This window comes from Lipotes vexillifer, unplaced genomic scaffold (genome assembly GCF_000442215.2).
Source record: "Lipotes vexillifer unplaced genomic scaffold, Lipotes_vexillifer_v1.1 scaffold496, whole genome shotgun sequence".
Classification (NCBI taxonomy): domain Eukaryota; kingdom Metazoa; phylum Chordata; class Mammalia; order Artiodactyla; family Lipotidae; genus Lipotes; species Lipotes vexillifer.
In genome coordinates this window covers 9132509-9152740 of record NW_006786690.1, presented here as the reverse complement: position 1 = coordinate 9152740, position 20232 = coordinate 9132509, and the positions used below count along the sequence as shown (strand labels likewise).

The 20232-nt window shown below is 52.4% G+C and overlaps 1 protein-coding gene across 2 annotated transcripts in view; it reads right to left on the bottom strand.

Annotated features, from left to right (window-relative positions):
* RCC2 (regulator of chromosome condensation 2) overlaps positions 1–20232 on the bottom strand; it is a 26367-nt gene that overhangs the window by 4030 nt on the left and 2105 nt on the right. For both annotated transcript variants that reach the window (XM_007459256.1, XM_007459257.1), the window contains 8 exons: positions 15146–15239; positions 11994–12137; positions 9301–9432; positions 8844–8932; positions 7399–7513; positions 5149–5315; positions 874–1054; positions 474–579 (listed from right to left, as the gene is read on the bottom strand). In XM_007459256.1, coding sequence (XP_007459318.1) covers positions 474–579; positions 874–1054; positions 5149–5315; positions 7399–7513; positions 8844–8932; positions 9301–9432; positions 11994–12137; positions 15146–15239 — 1028 coding nt within the window. The remainder of the gene's footprint in view (positions 1–473; positions 580–873; positions 1055–5148; positions 5316–7398; positions 7514–8843; positions 8933–9300; positions 9433–11993; positions 12138–15145; positions 15240–20232) is intronic.

Below are 20232 nucleotides of genomic sequence, written 5' to 3'. Positions count from 1 at the left end.
GTCCGGAGCCTGTGCTCCGCAACGGGAGAGGCCACAGCAGTGAGAGCCCGCGTATCGAAAAAAAAAAAAAAAAAAAAGTGCTACAGAGCTCAACAGGTGTCCTCAACAGGTGTCCTCAAAATAAATGGAAAATCACTGACTTGAGGATACTTTCTTGTTCCCACTGTGTCACAGTAACTAAAATTTCCTAACTAAATATGATTTGAACCTGCAATACGAACAGAGCACACCAAGCCTTCGAAGAACGAAACCCTCAGAAGCAGCAAAGCAAGTCACCTGTTCTAAGACCTCCCAACCCCGATGGCCCCAAGCACAGTCCCTCCCCTTCCTCCCTTCCTGACTCTAGAATTTGGTGCGCACTACGCCCCATGGGAAGAGTGGAGCCCTCAAGGGACAAGGCGCCTCCCGGGTGTGTCCAACATGCCCGGGATGGGGAGAGACGTCCCCGCTCACTGGGAGACACAGCCACATACCCACAAGCCAGGCTCCGGATTCTCCAGCCGCAGAGATCCTGCACGGCCTTCGGGTACATGGTGGACTCCCGGGACGTGTTTGTGGCCCCCCAGAAAAACAGACCACCTGGGAAAGACAAACGCGTCTCCATTGTCATCATCATCTCAAGAGCTGGATCCTCATCTCAGCAACATCAAAGGAGAAAGGGAAGAGGACCGGGACCCGCCAGGCACGGCGCTTGGCACCGGTACCACAAGCTGCTCTGTCCAAAGAATCCAGGAGGTCGATGAAGTCAAGGTCCCTGGTCTTGAACAGGGCAAAGGTCACGGGACTCCCCACCAGAGCACACAGCCAGGGAGGGAAACCCGTGACTTGGCCCTGGATGCCTTCTTCCCGAGGCCCAGACGGGGAAGCACTGACCCACTTCGCTGACGGCAAAGGAGCAGGTGTAGCCAGCATAGATCTGGGATGCCCCGCGTCCAGGGAAGTCGAACAGCTTCACCAGGCGGGGAACCATCTCGTCCTTCTGCTCGGCGTGGCCCAGCCGGCCGTAGCCACCGAAGCCCCAGGAGAAGACGCGCTTCTGGGAGTCCAGGACCAGCTGCAGGAGAGAGAAAACGCAGGGCTGGGACAGGGGACAAGTGGGATGGCTGCTGTTCTGAGAGCCTGTGGCCAGGGCTAAGGGCAAAGGGCAGAAACACTCAAGATGACCCACACCGGCCTCTGACAGGGGAGGCACCAGCAGCGGGTCCACATGGCGAGGATGTTTTCCCGGCCAGGGACACCATTTTCCATTCCTAACAAATTATTATTATTAAAGCCACAAGTCTTCTCCCTTCCCTCATCAGAAACACAAGGGTGATGTCTCCAGAGCAGGCCACTGCACTCCACTTCCTATTTCAATCCTGACTAAACTGCAGACAGAGCCCAGAGGAAAAGCCCCGCCCACCTTGGATTCTCCTTCAGGCGGGTTCACACAGGTGACCTCCACCTGGTCACAGGGGCAGTGTGCACAGTGACATGTCAACAACTTAAAGTCCATCTTCTTACATGCACCCTTATGTTCACTGCAGCACTATTTACAATAGACAAGACATGGCAACAACCTAAATGTCCATGGAAAGATGAAAGGATAAAGAAAATGTGGCACAGATACACAACGGAATACTACTCAGCCATGAAAAAAACCCAAAATAATGCCATTTGCAGCAACATGGATGGACCCAGAGTATATCATACTAAGTGAAGTAAGTCAGAAAGAGAAAGACCATGTATCGCTTATATGTGGAATGTAAAATGTGACACCAATGAACTTATTTACGAAACAGACTCACAGACATAGAGAACAAACTTATGGTTACCAAAGGGGAAGCAGGAAGGGGATAAATTAGGAGTTTGAGATTAGCAGATACACACTACTATATAGAAAACAGATAACCAACAAGGACCTAACGTATAACACAGGGAACTATATTCAATATCCTGTAACAAACCGTTAACGGAAAAGAACATGAAAGAGAATGTGTATAACTGAGTCACTTTGCTGCACACCAGAAACTAACACAACATTGTAAATCAGCTACACTTCAATTAAAAAAATAAAAAATTTTAAAAATCCATCTTCTTTTCTTCACAGCACCGCTGATGTCTCATGTTTGAATCGTGTGAATGTACAACTTATTAACATGATTTAACACCAGGGGCCTAAGTAAGATCTATTTCTCCTGACTACGCCGTACAGGGGAGAATCAGTTGTTGGACCTGAAGGGACTGAAAGCTCCCAGTCCTGAGGTCACTCAGCCAGTCGCCTGCACACAGGAGACCGACCGGCCTCTGAACTCTCAGCCCCGGGCCCTGCTCCTTCAAGCGAGACGAGAACCAAGTCTGACTCTCAGGCATTTTCAGGCAAAATACCCACAGGAAGGCAACTAAGATAAAAAGACGAACATATAGGGACTTCGCTGGAAGTCCAGTGGTTAAGACTTCCAGTGCAGCGGGCACGGGTTCAATCCCTGGTCGGGGAACTAAGATCCCACATGCCGAGTGGCCAAGGGAAAAAAAAAAAAAAAAAGATGCACATACAGAATTTTATTGCCGTTTATCTAGATTGACCTTTAAGGAAACACCCTTAATGACTGAATCTGTTCAACACCCCGTCTGAGATATTGTCTATCGACCTGGAAAAACATCCGTGATGTTCCATTAGACAAAAGACAAACGCAGAAAAACTCTTACTGTATGATCCCAACCCAAAGCGTCTGCGCGTTCAGCTACATCTGTGGACGTCACGGAGAAGCTGTCAGGTGAGAATGACGCCCCGGGACAACTGAGGGTGTGAAGCCCTTGAGGAGGGCAGGATGTCGAGGGGGCCAGGGTCAGTTCCTGGCTTTGCAAAGCCAAGGGTCTCCACTGACGTGACACCCTGGAAGCCAGAAGAAAGGCCAGAAACGCTCAAGCCTTACCGTGTGGTTAGCGCCGCAGGCCACATCCCGCACCACCACGTTCGGGACCGGCAGGATCTGGCCGTCTTTCGTCTTCTCGATGAAGATCGCCACTCGCCGGGGCACCAGCTCGCAGTCGTACTCTATCCGCTGCGCCCGGGCAATGAACTTGCCATCCGAGTTGTGTCCTGCAGCGACCACAGGGCCAGCCGTCAGCAGCGGCCATAGCACAGAGCACCTGCCCAGCCTGGCTGGGCAGGTCCTCGTGGGGACTCCTGTCAACCAAGGTAGTGTCCTCCAACCTGAGGCACGACCCAACTTGTGGGGCATAGAATTGGTGCTGTGGGTTGAAACCAGTTTTTTCTTTTTTTGAAAAAGGAATAGAACAGAGTAAGAAACACCCAAGGACACTGTCTGTAACGAGGACTTTTGTGAAAATTCTTTGCGAGTCTACGTTTGGGCTGGGCTGTGGCCAAAAAAGTGGGAAGCTCCAGATCCAAAGGAAAGGTCTTCTCTGTGCCCCACCTGGGGGCCTCAAGGAGCCCTGCATGGGCCGAGAACGGACAAAAAAGTTCAAGCCACTTTCCCAGGCTTGCTTTTTATTTATTTTTTTTGTGGTACACAGGCCTCTCACTGTTGTGGCCTCTCCCGTTGCGGAGCACAGGCTCCGGACACTCGGGCTCAGCGGCCATGGCTCACGGGCCCAGCCGCCCCGCGGCATGTGGGATCTTCCCGGACCGGGGCACGAACCTGTGTCCCCCGCATCGGCAGGCGAACTCTCAACCACTGCACCACCAGGGAAGCCCCCCAGGCTTGCTTTTTTATGAATTACCAGTAACCTAATACATCATCATGGTCGTTAAAGCAGAGTTAAACGTACGTTCTCGCCTCTGCCTTGCTTGACACGTCGTGGGAGCGAGCACGGGGGTGAGTGCACGCTGGGGATGCACCTTCCGAGGTCAAGTTCTAGTTCTGAAAAGGGATCTCTCTGGGTTTGGACAATCACACTGAAAACCGGTTTTAAAATAAACTGGGAAGATTAACTGCCTCTGTAGATATAAATCAAGCCAACTTCTCAAAATACCTTTAAACAAGTGTAAACCAAGCAAATGAGATTCGGTATAAAGTGCTGCAATGGGGACTGGTTCATGGTAACTGCTCACTAAATGTTAGCTGTCATCATCATTGCCAAGGGCATTTCATTTCCCTGAAGGAAAATCTACCTGCTGCGACAAGCTGCCTGTCTGCAGATCTGGGGCAGCCACAGACAGCAGGGGGGCTGCACACGTTTCCAGAAGTAGACCAGAAACTTGCATGGAAACGGCCTCTCCAACAGTCTCTGGCAACTCCCTGGCAACCAAAGCTGAATGTGCATGGGGCTGTTCTCTTATTCACTTCTGACTTAGGTATATTTAGTTTCACAAAGTCACTGTTCCCTAAAGTCTAAAGGCCAGCGAGATGCTCCTCGTTCTATTTATACTATCTTCCATCTGCCTGCTTTTAATGACGTGGAGACCCAGGCAACCCAGATCCAGGAGCTGCAGAGGATCCAGAGCAGCGGGAAACTCAGGAGCCAGAAGAGGGCGCCCACTCCTCACCTCCCACTTGGAAGGAGCTGGAAGGTGGGAAGACGCCAGGAAGGGGAAAAAAAAAAACACTTCGGTGTCAGATGGGAAAAGAAAATGGAGACCTTGTAAAGTCAGGATGGAGAGTCATTTTCCACGCACTGAGAACTGATGAGAACTACCTGCTGAGTTTTCTCAATGAATAATAAGTAAATTTCATCCCTTCTGTTTAGGGGTGAAAATCCGGAAAACAATCCCACTTTTTCAAGATATTGGGCTCTGAAAAAAAAAAAAAAAAGATGCACATACAGAATTTTATTGCCGTTTATCTAGATTGACCTTTAAGGAAACACCCTTAATGACTGAATCTGTTCAACACCCCGTCTGAGATATTGTCTATCGACCTGGAAAAACATCCGTGATGTTCCATTAGACAAAAGACAAACGCAGAAAAACTCTTACTGTATGATCCCAACCCAAAGCGTCTGCGCGTTCAGCTACATCTGTGGACGTCACGGAGAAGCTGTCAGGTGAGAATGACGCCCCGGGACAACTGAGGGTGTGAAGCCCTTGAGGAGGGCAGGATGTCGAGGGGGCCAGGGTCAGTTCCTGGCTTTGCAAAGCCAAGGGTCTCCACTGACGTGACACCCTGGAAGCCAGAAGAAAGGCCAGAAACGCTCAAGCCTTACCGTGTGGTTAGCGCCGCAGGCCACATCCCGCACCACCACGTTCGGGACCGGCAGGATCTGGCCGTCTTTCGTCTTCTCGATGAAGATCGCCACTCGCCGGGGCACCAGCTCGCAGTCGTACTCTATCCGCTGCGCCCGGGCAATGAACTTGCCATCCGAGTTGTGTCCTGCAGCGACCACAGGGCCAGCCGTCAGCAGCGGCCATAGCACAGAGCACCTGCCCAGCCTGGCTGGGCAGGTCCTCGTGGGGACTCCTGTCAACCAAGGTAGTGTCCTCCAACCTGAGGCACGACCCAACTTGTGGGGCATAGAATTGGTGCTGTGGGTTGAAACCAGTTTTTTCTTTTTTTGAAAAAGGAATAGAACAGAGTAAGAAACACCCAAGGACACTGTCTGTAACGAGGACTTTTGTGAAAATTCTTTGCGAGTCTACGTTTGGGCTGGGCTGTGGCCAAAAAAGTGGGAAGCTCCAGATCCAAAGGAAAGGTCTTCTCTGTGCCCCACCTGGGGGCCTCAAGGAGCCCTGCATGGGCCGAGAACGGACAAAAAAGTTCAAGCCACTTTCCCAGGCTTGCTTTTTATTTATTTTTTTTGTGGTACACAGGCCTCTCACTGTTGTGGCCTCTCCCGTTGCGGAGCACAGGCTCCGGACACTCGGGCTCAGCGGCCATGGCTCACGGGCCCAGCCGCCCCGCGGCATGTGGGATCTTCCCGGACCGGGGCACGAACCTGTGTCCCCCGCATCGGCAGGCGAACTCTCAACCACTGCACCACCAGGGAAGCCCCCCAGGCTTGCTTTTTTATGAATTACCAGTAACCTAATACATCATCATGGTCGTTAAAGCAGAGTTAAACGTACGTTCTCGCCTCTGCCTTGCTTGACACGTCGTGGGAGCGAGCACGGGGGTGAGTGCACGCTGGGGATGCACCTTCCGAGGTCAAGTTCTAGTTCTGAAAAGGGATCTCTCTGGGTTTGGACAATCACACTGAAAACCGGTTTTAAAATAAACTGGGAAGATTAACTGCCTCTGTAGATATAAATCAAGCCAACTTCTCAAAATACCTTTAAACAAGTGTAAACCAAGCAAATGAGATTCGGTATAAAGTGCTGCAATGGGGACTGGTTCATGGTAACTGCTCACTAAATGTTAGCTGTCATCATCATTGCCAAGGGCATTTCATTTCCCTGAAGGAAAATCTACCTGCTGCGACAAGCTGCCTGTCTGCAGATCTGGGGCAGCCACAGACAGCAGGGGGGCTGCACACGTTTCCAGAAGTAGACCAGAAACTTGCATGGAAACGGCCTCTCCAACAGTCTCTGGCAACTCCCTGGCAACCAAAGCTGAATGTGCATGGGGCTGTTCTCTTATTCACTTCTGACTTAGGTATATTTAGTTTCACAAAGTCACTGTTCCCTAAAGTCTAAAGGCCAGCGAGATGCTCCTCGTTCTATTTATACTATCTTCCATCTGCCTGCTTTTAATGACGTGGAGACCCAGGCAACCCAGATCCAGGAGCTGCAGAGGATCCAGAGCAGCGGGAAACTCAGGAGCCAGAAGAGGGCGCCCACTCCTCACCTCCCACTTGGAAGGAGCTGGAAGGTGGGAAGACGCCAGGAAGGGGAAAAAAAAAAACACTTCGGTGTCAGATGGGAAAAGAAAATGGAGACCTTGTAAAGTCAGGATGGAGAGTCATTTTCCACGCACTGAGAACTGATGAGAACTACCTGCTGAGTTTTCTCAATGAATAATAAGTAAATTTCATCCCTTCTGTTTAGGGGTGAAAATCCGGAAAACAATCCCACTTTTTCAAGATATTGGGCTCTTCACGTGTATACCTGAAATAATGGCTCAGGCCGAGGTTTTCAAAACAACCTTATTCTTGTATAATTTCCTCACTTTCAATGAAGGCAAATCCTTAAATATGAAAATGAATGAAGGTGGTTTGATTAAAAAAAAAAAAAAAAAAGCTTTGATATCCTTCTATACAAAAATGAATTCCCAAATCAGAAAAAAAACCTTTGTCAGACGCAAGCCCTGACTTTCATTAAGGCAAGTCACTGTCAGACTCCACAACCCCATGAATTATGACATGCTGGTCCACTAACCAGGACATCCACTTAATGGATCAAGGCTATTATCTGCGATCAATTACCCACATTTCTACCATGTGTGTGCAAGCCCCACACTGACTTCTGGTTCTAAACATACAGTTAGATTACAGAGCTTTTAAAAAATGTACTTTGCATACCCAGCTGACCATATTCAGGGCACCCAAAGGAATAGAGGTTTCCTTTGCAGTCCATTATCATACTGAATTCAGCCCCACAGGCCATTTTGGTAATTGGCTGCCCGTTGTACATTATCTGAAAAGAAAAGACAGCAGACTTTTAGACTTTTTTTTTTTTTTAAAGATTGATAAAGTCTCTACCTCCCCACAGGTTGGTGTGAAACAATTACTAGGCTACAAAGGACTCTTCTAACGGACCCAACAACGCTGAAGGCAAAGGCTTAGAATGTATGTAAAGAAACACCTCCCAGTATAAAGTCAGTTCAGACAAGCAAATCATGTCCCCGAGTCTTTGTAACCCTCAAAATGCACAACGCTGTGCCTCACACATCCTGGTGCCCAGTGAATGCTGAATTCAACTGACTGGCGTGGGCACGAAGGTGTCAGAAAACAAAACTAATCACATGTAGTTCCCAAATCCCACTCCAGCTAGTCACTAGTTTTGATGTCACGCAACTTTAAAAAGAAAAGCTTTTATAAGCGTTATTGCCAACCAGTAAAATGAACTGTTTTACACTCTCTTTTACTACTGTTAAGAGCCGCTTGCTAATTAGCCTTAATTGAAGGTGTGAAGAAGAAATATAATGGTTCGAAATTAGGAACTTGGAAGACAGCAAAGGCCCTGAGTAATTTGGCATGGGATTTGGAAACAAATCTGAGAAAGTGCTTAGAAGACTCGCTATTGCAAACTAATCGGTCTGGGAAAGCCAGACCGGGCGAACTGGAGGGCGCAAAGTAGGGAAATCACGGGGAAAGGCGATGGGGGATGCCGAGTCCCGGGCTCTGTCCCGGCGCCAGCTCACTCTGGAAACCGTCACATTCCACTGCAGAGCAAATGGCTAAGAAAACAGCAACACCTCGAAAATCCTCCAAACTACAGGTATGTTTGGACAAGGTCAAGGTCTATTTTTTTAGACCATGAAACCCAAGTCCCTTCCCTCGTCAGACACTCAATGTAGCATCCTGCTGCCTTATGTCAGTAGTTCACTTTTGAGGTATAAATCCCACTCCTCCAAATGACTCCAAAGTTTCTCAGGAATAAGAGACGACCGACCTCCTATTTGTGTTCTAAGTACCTGGCCGGTGACTTGTTACAAAGTCAAAATTCAAGAGTATTCTCAGATAAAGACCAATCACATCCACGTAACAATTCTCACTTTGGAATAGAACAGGCTGCAAACAGGCCTCTGGAACAAGTTATTTCAGTCGGAATGAAAAACTGTTTCTAGAGATGTTCTTCACCTGTGAACATCTACTAAACCTGACCCACTCAAAGCATCGAGATCCTGCTTTTACAAGGGACCCAGTAACTCAAACAATGGAGAGGAATGTCTGATCTCACCCCAGAAAATACAACCCCAAAGCAACGAGAAACAAAGGCCCTGAAGGCGGAGGAGGGCGGGCACCTGTGCGGGGCTGGGCACGGCGTCCGTCTGGTTGCCGAGGCCCAGCTGCCCCATCTTGTTCTCCCCAAACGCAAACACGGAGCCCGTTTCTGGAAGGAAAGAACAACATTCATCACCAAAGGGAAAATAATGCTGAGTATTCAGAACTAGACTTGGAATCAAAGGCTCTAAAATAATAAAAACAGCTCTTTTGCCAGGAAGAATGCAAGTGAGACAACTCTCCAAAACGGGGTGGGGTGGATACCTCAGAGCAGACCCACTCCCCAGCAGAGAGCCTCCCGCTGCCCCAGCCACTGGTGCCCGTGGGCGAGGCTCCCGATGCCTCAAGCAGCTGACCAGCGGGCTCCCTGGGCATCTTTCTGATCATGACCATGGGTCACGGCGGCAGCCCCACCCCCCGCCCCAGGTGGACCATTTGACCTCTGACCCCATTTCGAGGGAAGCGGCCCTTCCTTACCCGTCAAGGCCAAGGTGTGGTTCCGCCCACACGCCGCGGACACGATCACCTCATGGCTGAGCCCCTCGATGAGTCTGGGGGCTTCAACTCTCTTGGTGTCGCCATGGCCCAGCTGGCCCTTCTCATTTCGCCCTGCGGGTCAGGAGCAGGATAGATAAAGCGGGGAGGAGAGAGGGCGGCTGGAGCAGCTGCTGGGCGAGGCTGGGTCTCCCAGAAGGCGCCCTCCAAACCCACAAGCCCGGCTCCGCAGGCAATGCCAGCCTTTCAAGCCTGCCGGTGGGGTCGGGTGACTAGATGAGATACGTAGGGCTGTCCCCAGAGTCGCCTTGGCGTGCAGCTACCAGCCACCACCTCACCTGCTCTGACCCTCTTTTCTGGGGCAGTGGCTGGGACAGATCGGAGCACTTTCGCCAGCTCTCTGCCCCCGAGGGAAATGGAAGAAAACCAGGTTCCACCTGGATGGTACACACAAGCGGACGAGCTCAGGGGAGCTCACAGCTCTCACTTCTCACCACACCTGCCAGACGCCAATTCCTTCATTCGCTTCAGAGGTATTTTAAGACGGTAACACCTGCCTCACAGGAGTCTGATTCCCTCAGCGCCCCAGGCGTCTACCGTGGACCCTGTATTTCTCTCCTCTCTAAGCCCACCTGCCATGGAGCAGCCTTCGCAGGACCCTTAACCACGTGAACCCCAGCGACGGCCAAAGGCCAGGCCTGCTCTGAACACAGGCCCTCCCTGGCCACGGGCTGACCTCCACCTCTGGGGCTGTGCTGGTGTGGAATCGGGGGGTGCCGGAGGCCGAGACCTGCCAGGCCCTCTGCACCACAGTCCTGTCCCGACACAGCCCTGCAGCTCAAAGCAGGTGTGGAGAGCTGGGGGGCCGGAAGGCTGGCCCCCCTAAACTGTACCTAGTTTTCAACACAGGCTACAAGGGTTCTAAACTCAGCACCTCAGTGGGCCTCTCCCAGGTACCTCTAAGAGAAGAACCACACTTGTTACCGAACATTTCGGGAGATTTTATGGGGCCAGAAAGCCAGGCAATTCGGAACGTGGGGGAGGTTTCCACATCCTTCCCCAACAATGAACTTTGACCTTGCAGTCATGAAAGAGGGGGAGCAGAGCCACAAAGATGAGCCTCAACTGTCCTGGACAGGGCTCGAGAAGGGGTGACCAGCCGCCGTTACTACAGGAAAACCGTCCTCAGGCTTTGATTATGGCGCTCCAGCAGGACAGGCAGACACCAGCTTCTAGCGGAAACTGCCCAAGTTCACTGTGAAAGGCACGAATGAGCACCGGATGCGGTTTTTCGGCTCGAGAGGCCCAGATGGTCAACGGGTGCAGACCCCGTGAGCTCCGGGCCGCAGCACTAAGGCTCTCGGGCGCTGGACTGGGCCCTGAGCCTTCCAGGGACTCACTGTGGACACATGACACTCCCACTGGCTCATCCCCCCTAAAGCGGCGAGTCTGCTCATGGGACACGTCTTTGTTCTGGGGCAGGTCAGACGCACAGCTTTTAGAATCATTCCCTGCCCAGGGGGTCAGGAGAGGGGATGTTTTTAGAAGCAACACGGAAGTGACATTCAGTAAAGAGACCAGAAAGAGGACAACTGAAGTTGGGAACCCCGACGTAGGAGGCTGCGTTCAGGGTTGGCGCAGTGGGCAGAAGGGGGTTTTGCGGGAGGGACACAACCCTGCGCCAACTGGAAGCAAACGAAAATCGCGGCAATGTCAGCGTGTCACCAAGAAACTATGAAGTTTAAATTTGGGCCAGACACACTTGTTAGCTTTTTTTCAACAGAATTACAAAATTAGCAGAGTGCAGGGAAGACAACAGATGTTAATGTATTTGGACTTTGGTACAGCCACTCATGAAATTGCAAAAAAAAAAAAAAGGTTCAAACAGCCCGAAATAAAAATGCAGTCTTATGGACCCAAAGCTAGCCAGAGGGCCAGAAACAAAGGCTGAGGACAACCGCCAACACCGTCTGCGGAAGAGTCCAGGAGGCAGCAGAGGGCGTGGGGGCAACTGAGCCCCAGCCGGGACCTGTGTGAAGGCTCTGGATGAGGACACAGGGCAGGCGGCAGTGGAAGCACTCTGCGGGGGACCCTGAAAGGGAAGGGAGGCTAGAAGACAAGGAGAGCGTCCCCCAGCACCCAGGCGAGGGAGTCCAGAAGCAGGGCAAGCAGATCACCTTGGAAAGAGCAAACTCAACTCTCTGGGGCGATGGAACAGGAAACAGAGGAACATAGACTCAGGCTGGTGTCACCACGTGGCAGACGTAAAAGCTGGTGGCATTTAAAGTGGCAAGAACAGAGGTCTACGTCACACTGTGCTGTGTGCTGGGGGGACAGCACACCTAAAATAGGAATTCAATACTAGGCACACCTCGATATCAGATCCAGAGTCAGTCAGAACGTTCGGGAAAAGGCTGCCTAAAGAAAGGATTCAGAGAAATGGGGGGTTACGTACAGACCAAAACCTGGCAGAAGAGGGGAGGGAGTGACGTTTTCACGGGGCACAGACTAGCTGGGCATCAGGAAGAGAGGAAACGCACAGCAAGCGGCACAGCCCCGGAGGGCGGACGGCACAGCCCCGGAGGGCGGACGAGGGTCTCCCCTCCAGGGGATGGGGGAAGGGAGCCCACCCACGGGCCACGCCACGGGTCTCGCTGCGTCCCCGTGGTACTTACCCCAGCTCCACAGCTTCCCTTCCGTGGTGATGAGGAGACTGTGGGCGGCACATGACCCCGACACCACCGTCCGTACCCGGACCCCCGAAAGGCACCCGTACCTGTGGGGCCCCCATAAGTTCTGACCGAGGTTGCGGTAGGCGGCTGCGAAGGCAAAGGGAACACATGTCAAATGGCCGCAGAGCCCCGGTGGGTGCTGAGAGCTGCCCCAGTGTCACCAGCCAGAGGGCCGACCCCCAACTCCCCACGTAAAGCACACCCTCGGGGGCTCCCGGGGCAGCGCACCAGCGGTGTGGACCCATCAGTGGCCATCTGCACAGACACCGCCCCACCTCCGTCTCTGGCCCGAACCCACCTGCCCAATGTGCCAAAAAGCCAGCGGCCGAAAAGCAGGTGCCACCACCTCCACCCTGCAGCCCCGCCGGGCTGGGGGCCGACCCCAAAGAGCAGGTAGCAGGCCCCCAGTCTCCCTCACCCTCCCGACAGCTCCCTCCCGGCCCTCTACCTGGGGGTGGGGAGGGGCTGGGGGCCTGCAGCCACGAGGCTCCCTTGGGGGCCAAGCCCGAGCCTGCACCCCATCTTTCTCAGGGGTCCCATCATGCTGGCCGAGTCATGACCCCTAGCTCCGCCCACGTATTTGCTCCCCCGGAAGGCCCTTCCCTGCCCCCTGCCTCTGTTCTTCGCACCTCAGGTCAAACACCCCCGGCTCTGGGAAGACTTCCTTGCCCACATCCCCCTTTCAACTCGTTGCTTTCTGGACCCCAGCGCCCTGTGAATCCTGTCACAGCACTTACCCTACTGAAGTCCCGTGCCTCCCACCCCGAGGGCCAGGGCCTCCCCGTGCCTGGGGCAGGGCACTGGGGACCGTTCAAGGGCGTGGGGGACGGGGAGAGACAGCCGCCTCCATCACACCCCCCACTTCACCTTGTTAGTGGACAGGGCGTGGCCGATCTGGGGCTTAATTTCCTCAACGTGGGGCTCTCAAGGACAGAAAAACGAGCCCATGTTTAGGTCCGTGGTGACTATTATGAAATGCTAGCTGCTGCCAAAATCAACTGTGTCAGACTGACCTGGATGCAGGAACGGATTGAGAGGTCAACTTCTCCATCAAGTACCTGGCTCCACGCGAAAGTCTGCAGAACTGTCCCCGTCCGTCCCCACCCTGCCAGCACCCCACCAGCAGAGGGTGCCGGGCGCGGCCGCTCATTTAACTACCTGGGGCGGGTCAGGGAAGAGAGGGAAGTTCCCTACCGTGATTCAGGGCACCCCTGAGCTTCTCCACCCGAAGACGCTGCTCTACCACTGAAAGGTGAAAGAAGACCCAGCAATTTCCTGGGAAAGAGCAAACCAGAGATGACAGCCTTCACACCTATGCTAACGTCTGCGCATCATGGTGGCATGACTGCTGTGTGCCACGCCTGTGGACGACACGCAGTGCCAGGAGATGCCACGGGACACCACAGCTGACCCAGAGTGGCTAAGCGGACCCCCGCACAGCTGAGTGGATGGTCTGATCTGCCAAAGCATCTTCCCTGCATGAGCTCCACGAATGTCAGTGCCCAAGATGTCATCAACTCATGAGAGACAGGGATTCTCGGGGCCTCCCAAGGAACCTTCAGAGGGATCCTAGTCATACGAAATGCAGAGCAGCAGTCCCGGGCCACTCGGCCTGGCTGGAGGTCGTTAATGCCCAGGGCCTGGTCCTGGTCAGAGGTGGAGCACAAAATCACTGTGTTATCTTGAAAACGAAGGATGCTGCTGACTTTATGAGATCCAGTGATGCGTACCCAAGGGCCGATGGGCTCTCGGAAGGAAGGCAGCTTCGCGAATGGGAGGGGCTGGGAAAGGTGAGGGCGGGAGGGGAAATCCTTCCCTTCATGTTTGGCGCCCGTGGGAAAACAAATTCTCCCTCCCTTCCCATCATGTCTACTGGCTAGTTCACAGAGAGCCGAAAGACACTGCAAGACTTTAAAATTTTTGTTTAATTACATAAAACTTCATTCAGAGGGAGAAACATCCGGGAAGCAAAGGTGGGCCTCGGAGAAGACAAAAAGGCACTCTTAAAATGAGCCCAAGTGCGGCAAAATTCCTTCAACTAGAGGCAGCCCTGCTCTGCCATGGGTTCCCCTCTGGAATCTGCTTCCCGCTTGGGGCCTGCGTGTCTCTAATTGCAAGTGGGCCACTCACTTAAAGAACAGCTTGGAGAGACAATGCGACACCTGCGCCAGGGCTGGCAGGGAGACTGATGTTATCACGTCCCAGGAGAGGTTCCAGGTGACACCAGCCATCAGGCAGCTCAGGCTGAGAGCTTGGTCCTGAAGGCTGGGCACTTTTCCCAACCGGAAGAAAATGGCTCAAACCCATTTCTAACTCATCTGGACTCTGAGTGCTGCTGAAACCCCGCCCGCTGTTTTCATGGATTAAGGTCATCTCCACCGCCCATCCTGAGGCCCCAGGGAGTGTCAGTGTGCAAATATCTGTCCACCGGGCAATGCTGGAAAGTACTTTGGGAATCTTTCCAAATGAAATCAAGAAGCCATAAAACATGGCAAAGTACCAGCCTTACTTCTCTTGGATGGGCCAGTATTCTCCTGAGAAAAGACACCAATTTTCTAAAAACATGTGGGGGCTAAGATACTTCTTAGGATTTCACTGCTTCCTCCACTCCAGACTGCTACTTGCTCTGTCCAACCAGTTCCCGCAACAATCTGGCAGTTTGCAAGGAAACGTGGACTCTTTTGAAACGTCTAACAAGTTCGCCATCTGACACGTGACAAATATCGAGGACATTCTGACATTCCACAGCACCAGCCTCTTCATTTTAATGAAAATAAGTGACATGAGAAGATGGGAAAAAAAGTGTCGAGGTTTATTTGAGGCTACTACTTATATTCTTCTGTTTAATCTCAATGGAATTTTCAAAAGCAGAGTTGTACCCAAGTGAGAGACTTGCCCAAGACCCGGGTTCAAATTCAGCCCCATCACTGGAGTGGCTGTGTGGCCCTGGGCAAATCGCTTGGCCTCTCTGAGCACTTCTGTAAAGAGAATACCTACCTGGCGGACAGTCACCAGAATCACACTGGACACCTAGCACACAGGAAGCACTCAATCAATAGTAGCGTCTTCTATTCTTTAGAAATTGTTTCTCATACCTTGTTGTTTAGGCACTTCTTTTCGACCAATCAAGTCCCAGTTGGTTGCCCCAAAAATCAAAAGCTGCCCTTTGCACTTAGACCCTTCAAGTTTCTACAGAGACAAAGAGAGAGGGAGAAAGAATTAGCTTGTAACGCTGCTTCTAGCTTCCCAAATCTGTCCAACGACAGCAGGAAACAAAATAATTCATTGTTAATGCTGTCCCTCAGCGGTTCACACAGTGGACAGAGGGACACCTCGCCAGCCCCTTCCATACGTGGAATCCCGAACCTGCCCCGGCAGCTCATCGGTTAAGCCCAGGGTCGTTTTTATCCTTTGATTTCTCTTTAAAACATCTTTGGCAAAAGCCTACAGAAGAAGCCAAATGCAATTCCTCCCCTCCACTCTGCAGATTGCCTTGTACAGGTATTTGCAATAGGCCTGCTGTGTCACACAGGGAGTCAGTGTTAAAACCGCTGTCCTCAGGGCCAAGGCTGCATCTTGCCGCTGCAAGCACAGCATACCACACATGGACCTGAAGGCTTCGGGGGCCTGGGGCATCTCTGCACAGAGATCCCATCGGTTGACTTTCCTATCCTCCCTGTGCACTGCCCTCGCTGCCAGGAGCCTTCCACGGGGGAAAACAGCAGAGACCCGTGTTCATTCCTCCACTAGAGGGAGGAAGACCCACGTGGGGCTGGCGGATCAGACGGGGCAGCCTCCGATGGGCTCGACCTCACTGCTGGCCGAGAGCCAGGGGACCGATGGCCAGTGGCCCTGCCAGTATACCTCAGTCCCCATCCTCCATCACTAGGGCCACACGCTCTCACTGTCACAGGGGGAGCATGTGCCACTTCAAAAGGCCACTGTCTGAGTCCAGGTGGCACTCGCTCTGTGCTCAGCCCTTCCCTTCGATTCTGAGATGCCCGGTACACTCTTTAAAGTTGACTGTTAGTCAAAGATCCACCTCTGAAGGCTCCACTTAGTTCCACACAGGCAAGGGAAGCAGTAACTTCCCGCTCTGCTTTCATCCTTTACATCATCAGCATCCCAGGACATTAAAAGCAAAGGAGTTTTCCTTCGGTTTACAGAAGCATTCTTGGAAGGTTTTGAGGGAAAAAAAGGCCACACAGCTGCAAATCCAGTCATTCTAACCCCTACACAGTGACTGCCCTGGCGGTACGTTCTGGCAGCCCAGTACATGCATGTGTAAGAGGAACACATCCTTATGGGGGGCATTCCGTTTCTTAGGGAACTCTGGGCAACCCAAACCCGATGTCACGGGCACACCCCGCCCACCCCCCGCCGGTCCTGTCATGCTCGCCGGCTCGGCCACGAGTACAGGGCTGGAGGCAGACGGTCCATCTACAGGGCGTGCCCACGGTCAGCAATGCAAAGGGGCGACAAAGCAGCCAGGACTGGAGGATGACTTCGCCACATTTCAATTATTCAGAGAATGACCTTAATTGGGGTAGTCCAACCCCACAGCACCCAGACTCCAATTACTTGAATGGGAGCCGAGTTTCCCCTGGTTATCTCCCCTTCTTTGTTTAACTGGCGGGCCTGGCTGGAACATTCTGCAGGTCTACTGCAGGAGACAAATAGCATCAGGGGATTGTCAAGTTCCCAGTGGAAGGAGCAGCCCTGGGTCTCTGCGCACAATACTGACTTGCTCTCCACTATTCCTCAGGTCTGCGTGGAGGGGCAGCAGAGACTCAGAATGGACCAAAGCACCGTGGAATGAGCTACCAGGCCAGACGGTGGGGAGAGGACTCCGGAAGAGCCGTGACCTCAGGCCAGACTGCGCCCACCGGCCCCTAGGTGGGCAGATATGGCTAAACCACTCCACACCAAAGGGCGCTCAGCACAGCAACAGGTCAGCAGTGCTGCTGGCTGCTGCGGGACCTGCAGCTCTGCCAGAACTAGCTGCCATCGCCTTGGGCATGAGCAGGGTCTCCTCTGTGACCTGGAGATGCCAGCACCTGCACAAGTGGACAAGGGTTTATGTGTACTGGCCCATCGAGCCAGCTGAGCATTTATACAAAACCCCAAGCCTTCTGACACAAGGTGTTTGTGGGAAACGTTGATCAACACTGGTCAACTGTGTTTCCTCCAGTGACAGTGGTCCAAGGAGGGTGGTAAGCCGTACCTTAACTGTGTTTTTGTCATGGGCCTCATTTCCTCACACGTTAGATGTTATCATCTATATAACTCTTTGCTGTCGGCTGCTTATAATTCAATTCTTCCCTCCACCTTATATGAAATAAAAAATTCAAGTAAGGACCAGAACTCCTAACACCCACTTAAAAATCATAGCCATGGGCTTCCCTGGTGGTGCAGTGGTTAAGAATCCGCCTTCCAGTGCAGGGGATACGGGTTCGAGCCCTGGTCCGGGAAGATCCCACGTGCCGTGGAGCAACTAAGCCCGTGCACCACAACTACTGAGTCTGTGCTCTAGAGCCCGCATGCTACAACTACTGAGCCCACGAGCCACAACTACTGAGCCCGCGAGCCACAACTACTGAAGCCCGCGCGCCTAGAGCCCGTGCTCTGCAACAAGAGAAGCTGCCGCAGTGAGAAGCCCGCGCACCACAAGGAAGAGTAGCCCCAGCTCGACACAACCAGAGAAGGCCCACATACAGCAACGAAGATCCAACGTGGCCAGAAATGAATAAATAAATAAAATTAAAAAAAAAAAAAATCACAGCCCATGTCCCTCTCTGTCACAGAGCTGAACCCGCCCACAGGCGGGAAAGACCCCGGATGCGGGGGGCTCCATCCAGAGGAACCCCAGGGACAGCTGCCAGGGATGCAAGCACCAGAGGTTACAGGACCCTCCCAGGTGTAACCTGGGCGTCACCGATGGGTCAAGAGATTGTTTTCTGGATGAAATCAGCAGACATACTGCCCATGGCTAAATATCATGTGGCAGAAAAGCTGGGAGAACAGTCTCCCAACAGGATGGGTGAATTTCGCTGGCCAGGGCGCACGCTCTGAGCTTCCTCAATCAACAAAATGGGGTTTCTGGTCCAAAGCGATCTTTGAATTACTGCCCAAGTGCCAGGAGCATATTTACGAGGCTGAGAGTCAGTCTTTAACATGCATCCATTTAGAAGGCTGTCGCTCTCAGCGGAGGGAAGACCACTCAGAGAAAGGGCCGCAATGACTATTCCCTAGTGGGCTATCAATATCGACTAAGACAGGCTTCAAGCTCAGTTTTCAATTGTATTTACTTGGTCCTTTCAGACAGAACAGAGTTGTCTCAGGGCCCACAAAACCTGAGCAACCCAAAACTAGAAGAACTACAAAGACCTGGACAGCTTGTGACACTCACCTGTCTTCTAGGAGTCAGCCAAGGCTGCTCGCTTTACCTACAGGGTTATGAAGTTCACAGGTAATTCGGGCTGCATCAAACCTAGAGGGTCGTAAAACGCTCATCTGATACAACTACACGGAAACCTGAGGTCCTTGGAGAGAGCATTTCCCGAGACTGAAATCCTAAGAATGTTTTATAAAAATACACAGCTTTTCCTCAAGGCAACTCTGTCCCTCAACCATACAAGTACTTGGGGTTCATCTTTCACAAGCCCAACATCTGCCGCTTTGAGGTAACTGAAGGCAACACGGCTTCAGACAACTCCTGGCAGCTGCTCTCATACAAACCTTCCAACAGCCCTGAAAGGCGGCGAGGCTTGCGAAACTCTCAGTAAAAAGTCTCTTTCTGAAAAGAGCTGGGGACGGCCGCTGGCCTGTGGCAGCAGACAGGATTCTCAGGACTGGACTGCTCCCAGGCGCTTCCCCTGGAGTCTAGGAACCCGGCACCAGGGATTCACCCAGGACTCGGGGCAATGCCCACCTAGGGCAAGGCATTGGGAACGCAATGGGACAGCCTGGGCCTGGCCTTGACCCTGGACCGACGGATGCTAAAAGTGAAAGTGACTTAAAGCTTGAGGTGTGCACTTTCCATGAAGCACAGAAGAGCATCATTCGTTGGACCCTCAGTCTCCTGATGGTGTGTTGGCCAGTCCACTGCACATGCTCTCTCTCCGTGACTACCTCCTTGGGTGAATCTCAGCATCACGGTAAGAATCTTTTACTTCCTGATAAACAAAACTCATTACTCTAAAAGGTTGACTGGAAACACTCGAGAGACAATGCAGCAGAGGCAGAGCCCAGCTGACCTTTCTTTTCAGTTCCCTCTTAACACCAAGATTGGAGGGAAAATGTCTGGAGTCCCGCACAGAAGACCACATTTGTTAAAGGAAAACAGTCCCTGCGCTCCCTTTTCTCAATACTCTGGCCATGGCCATGACCCTGGCCCGGGCATGGTCCCCAACCCCAGGTGACACGTTTCAGTGATACAGGCTCTCCTTAACATCACCCTCCTCCACCATCTAACACGTTGACCCTTTCCACTGAGATGGCAGTTACAAAGGCATCTCCACATGAACAATTTGCAGAGGCGTTAAGGATGACAAAAGAAAAAAAACCTGAGCCCAATGGAAATGTAGCTCCATGTCATCTTGGGCTAGTCCCTTAGACTCTGTGCCCCAGTTTTCTCACCTATAAAGTGGACCTAGAAGTGCAATTATTTTTAACCATTTAAATACTGTCTGAACTCCCATGGGGGAAATCACGCTGGTACGGACTGAGAAAAGGACCCCTCTAGACCGTGAGACTCTAGACCCTAAGTGCAAGTTCTTACTCTTTTGGAGTTATGTGAGCATCTGGTGAAAGCTTTGACCCTCTCCCTAAACACACGTCCCACACTAAACCCGTGGGGTTTGAGCATCACTGAACCCACGTAACATCTCTTGCTCCGCAGGGTTTTGCAGGCATATGAATTGGTCACGATCTTAATTAAGATTTGAAGGCCCAACTCTAATGAACAAATTGAAGCCCACTCAGACCACGGGGGTGTCGGGGGGCTGCACCGGGCCCACACCAAGCGCCCGTTCCCTCAGACCACAAGTGACGAACAAAGCCCAAACACCTCTGGGGGTGTGGGGGCCCTTCCCGACCTCCAGGTGGAGGGCTCTCCGGAGCATGCGCCCTCACACCCTGCCCCGGCGCCCGCCACCCCCGCCGCCCCGGCGCCCGCCACCCC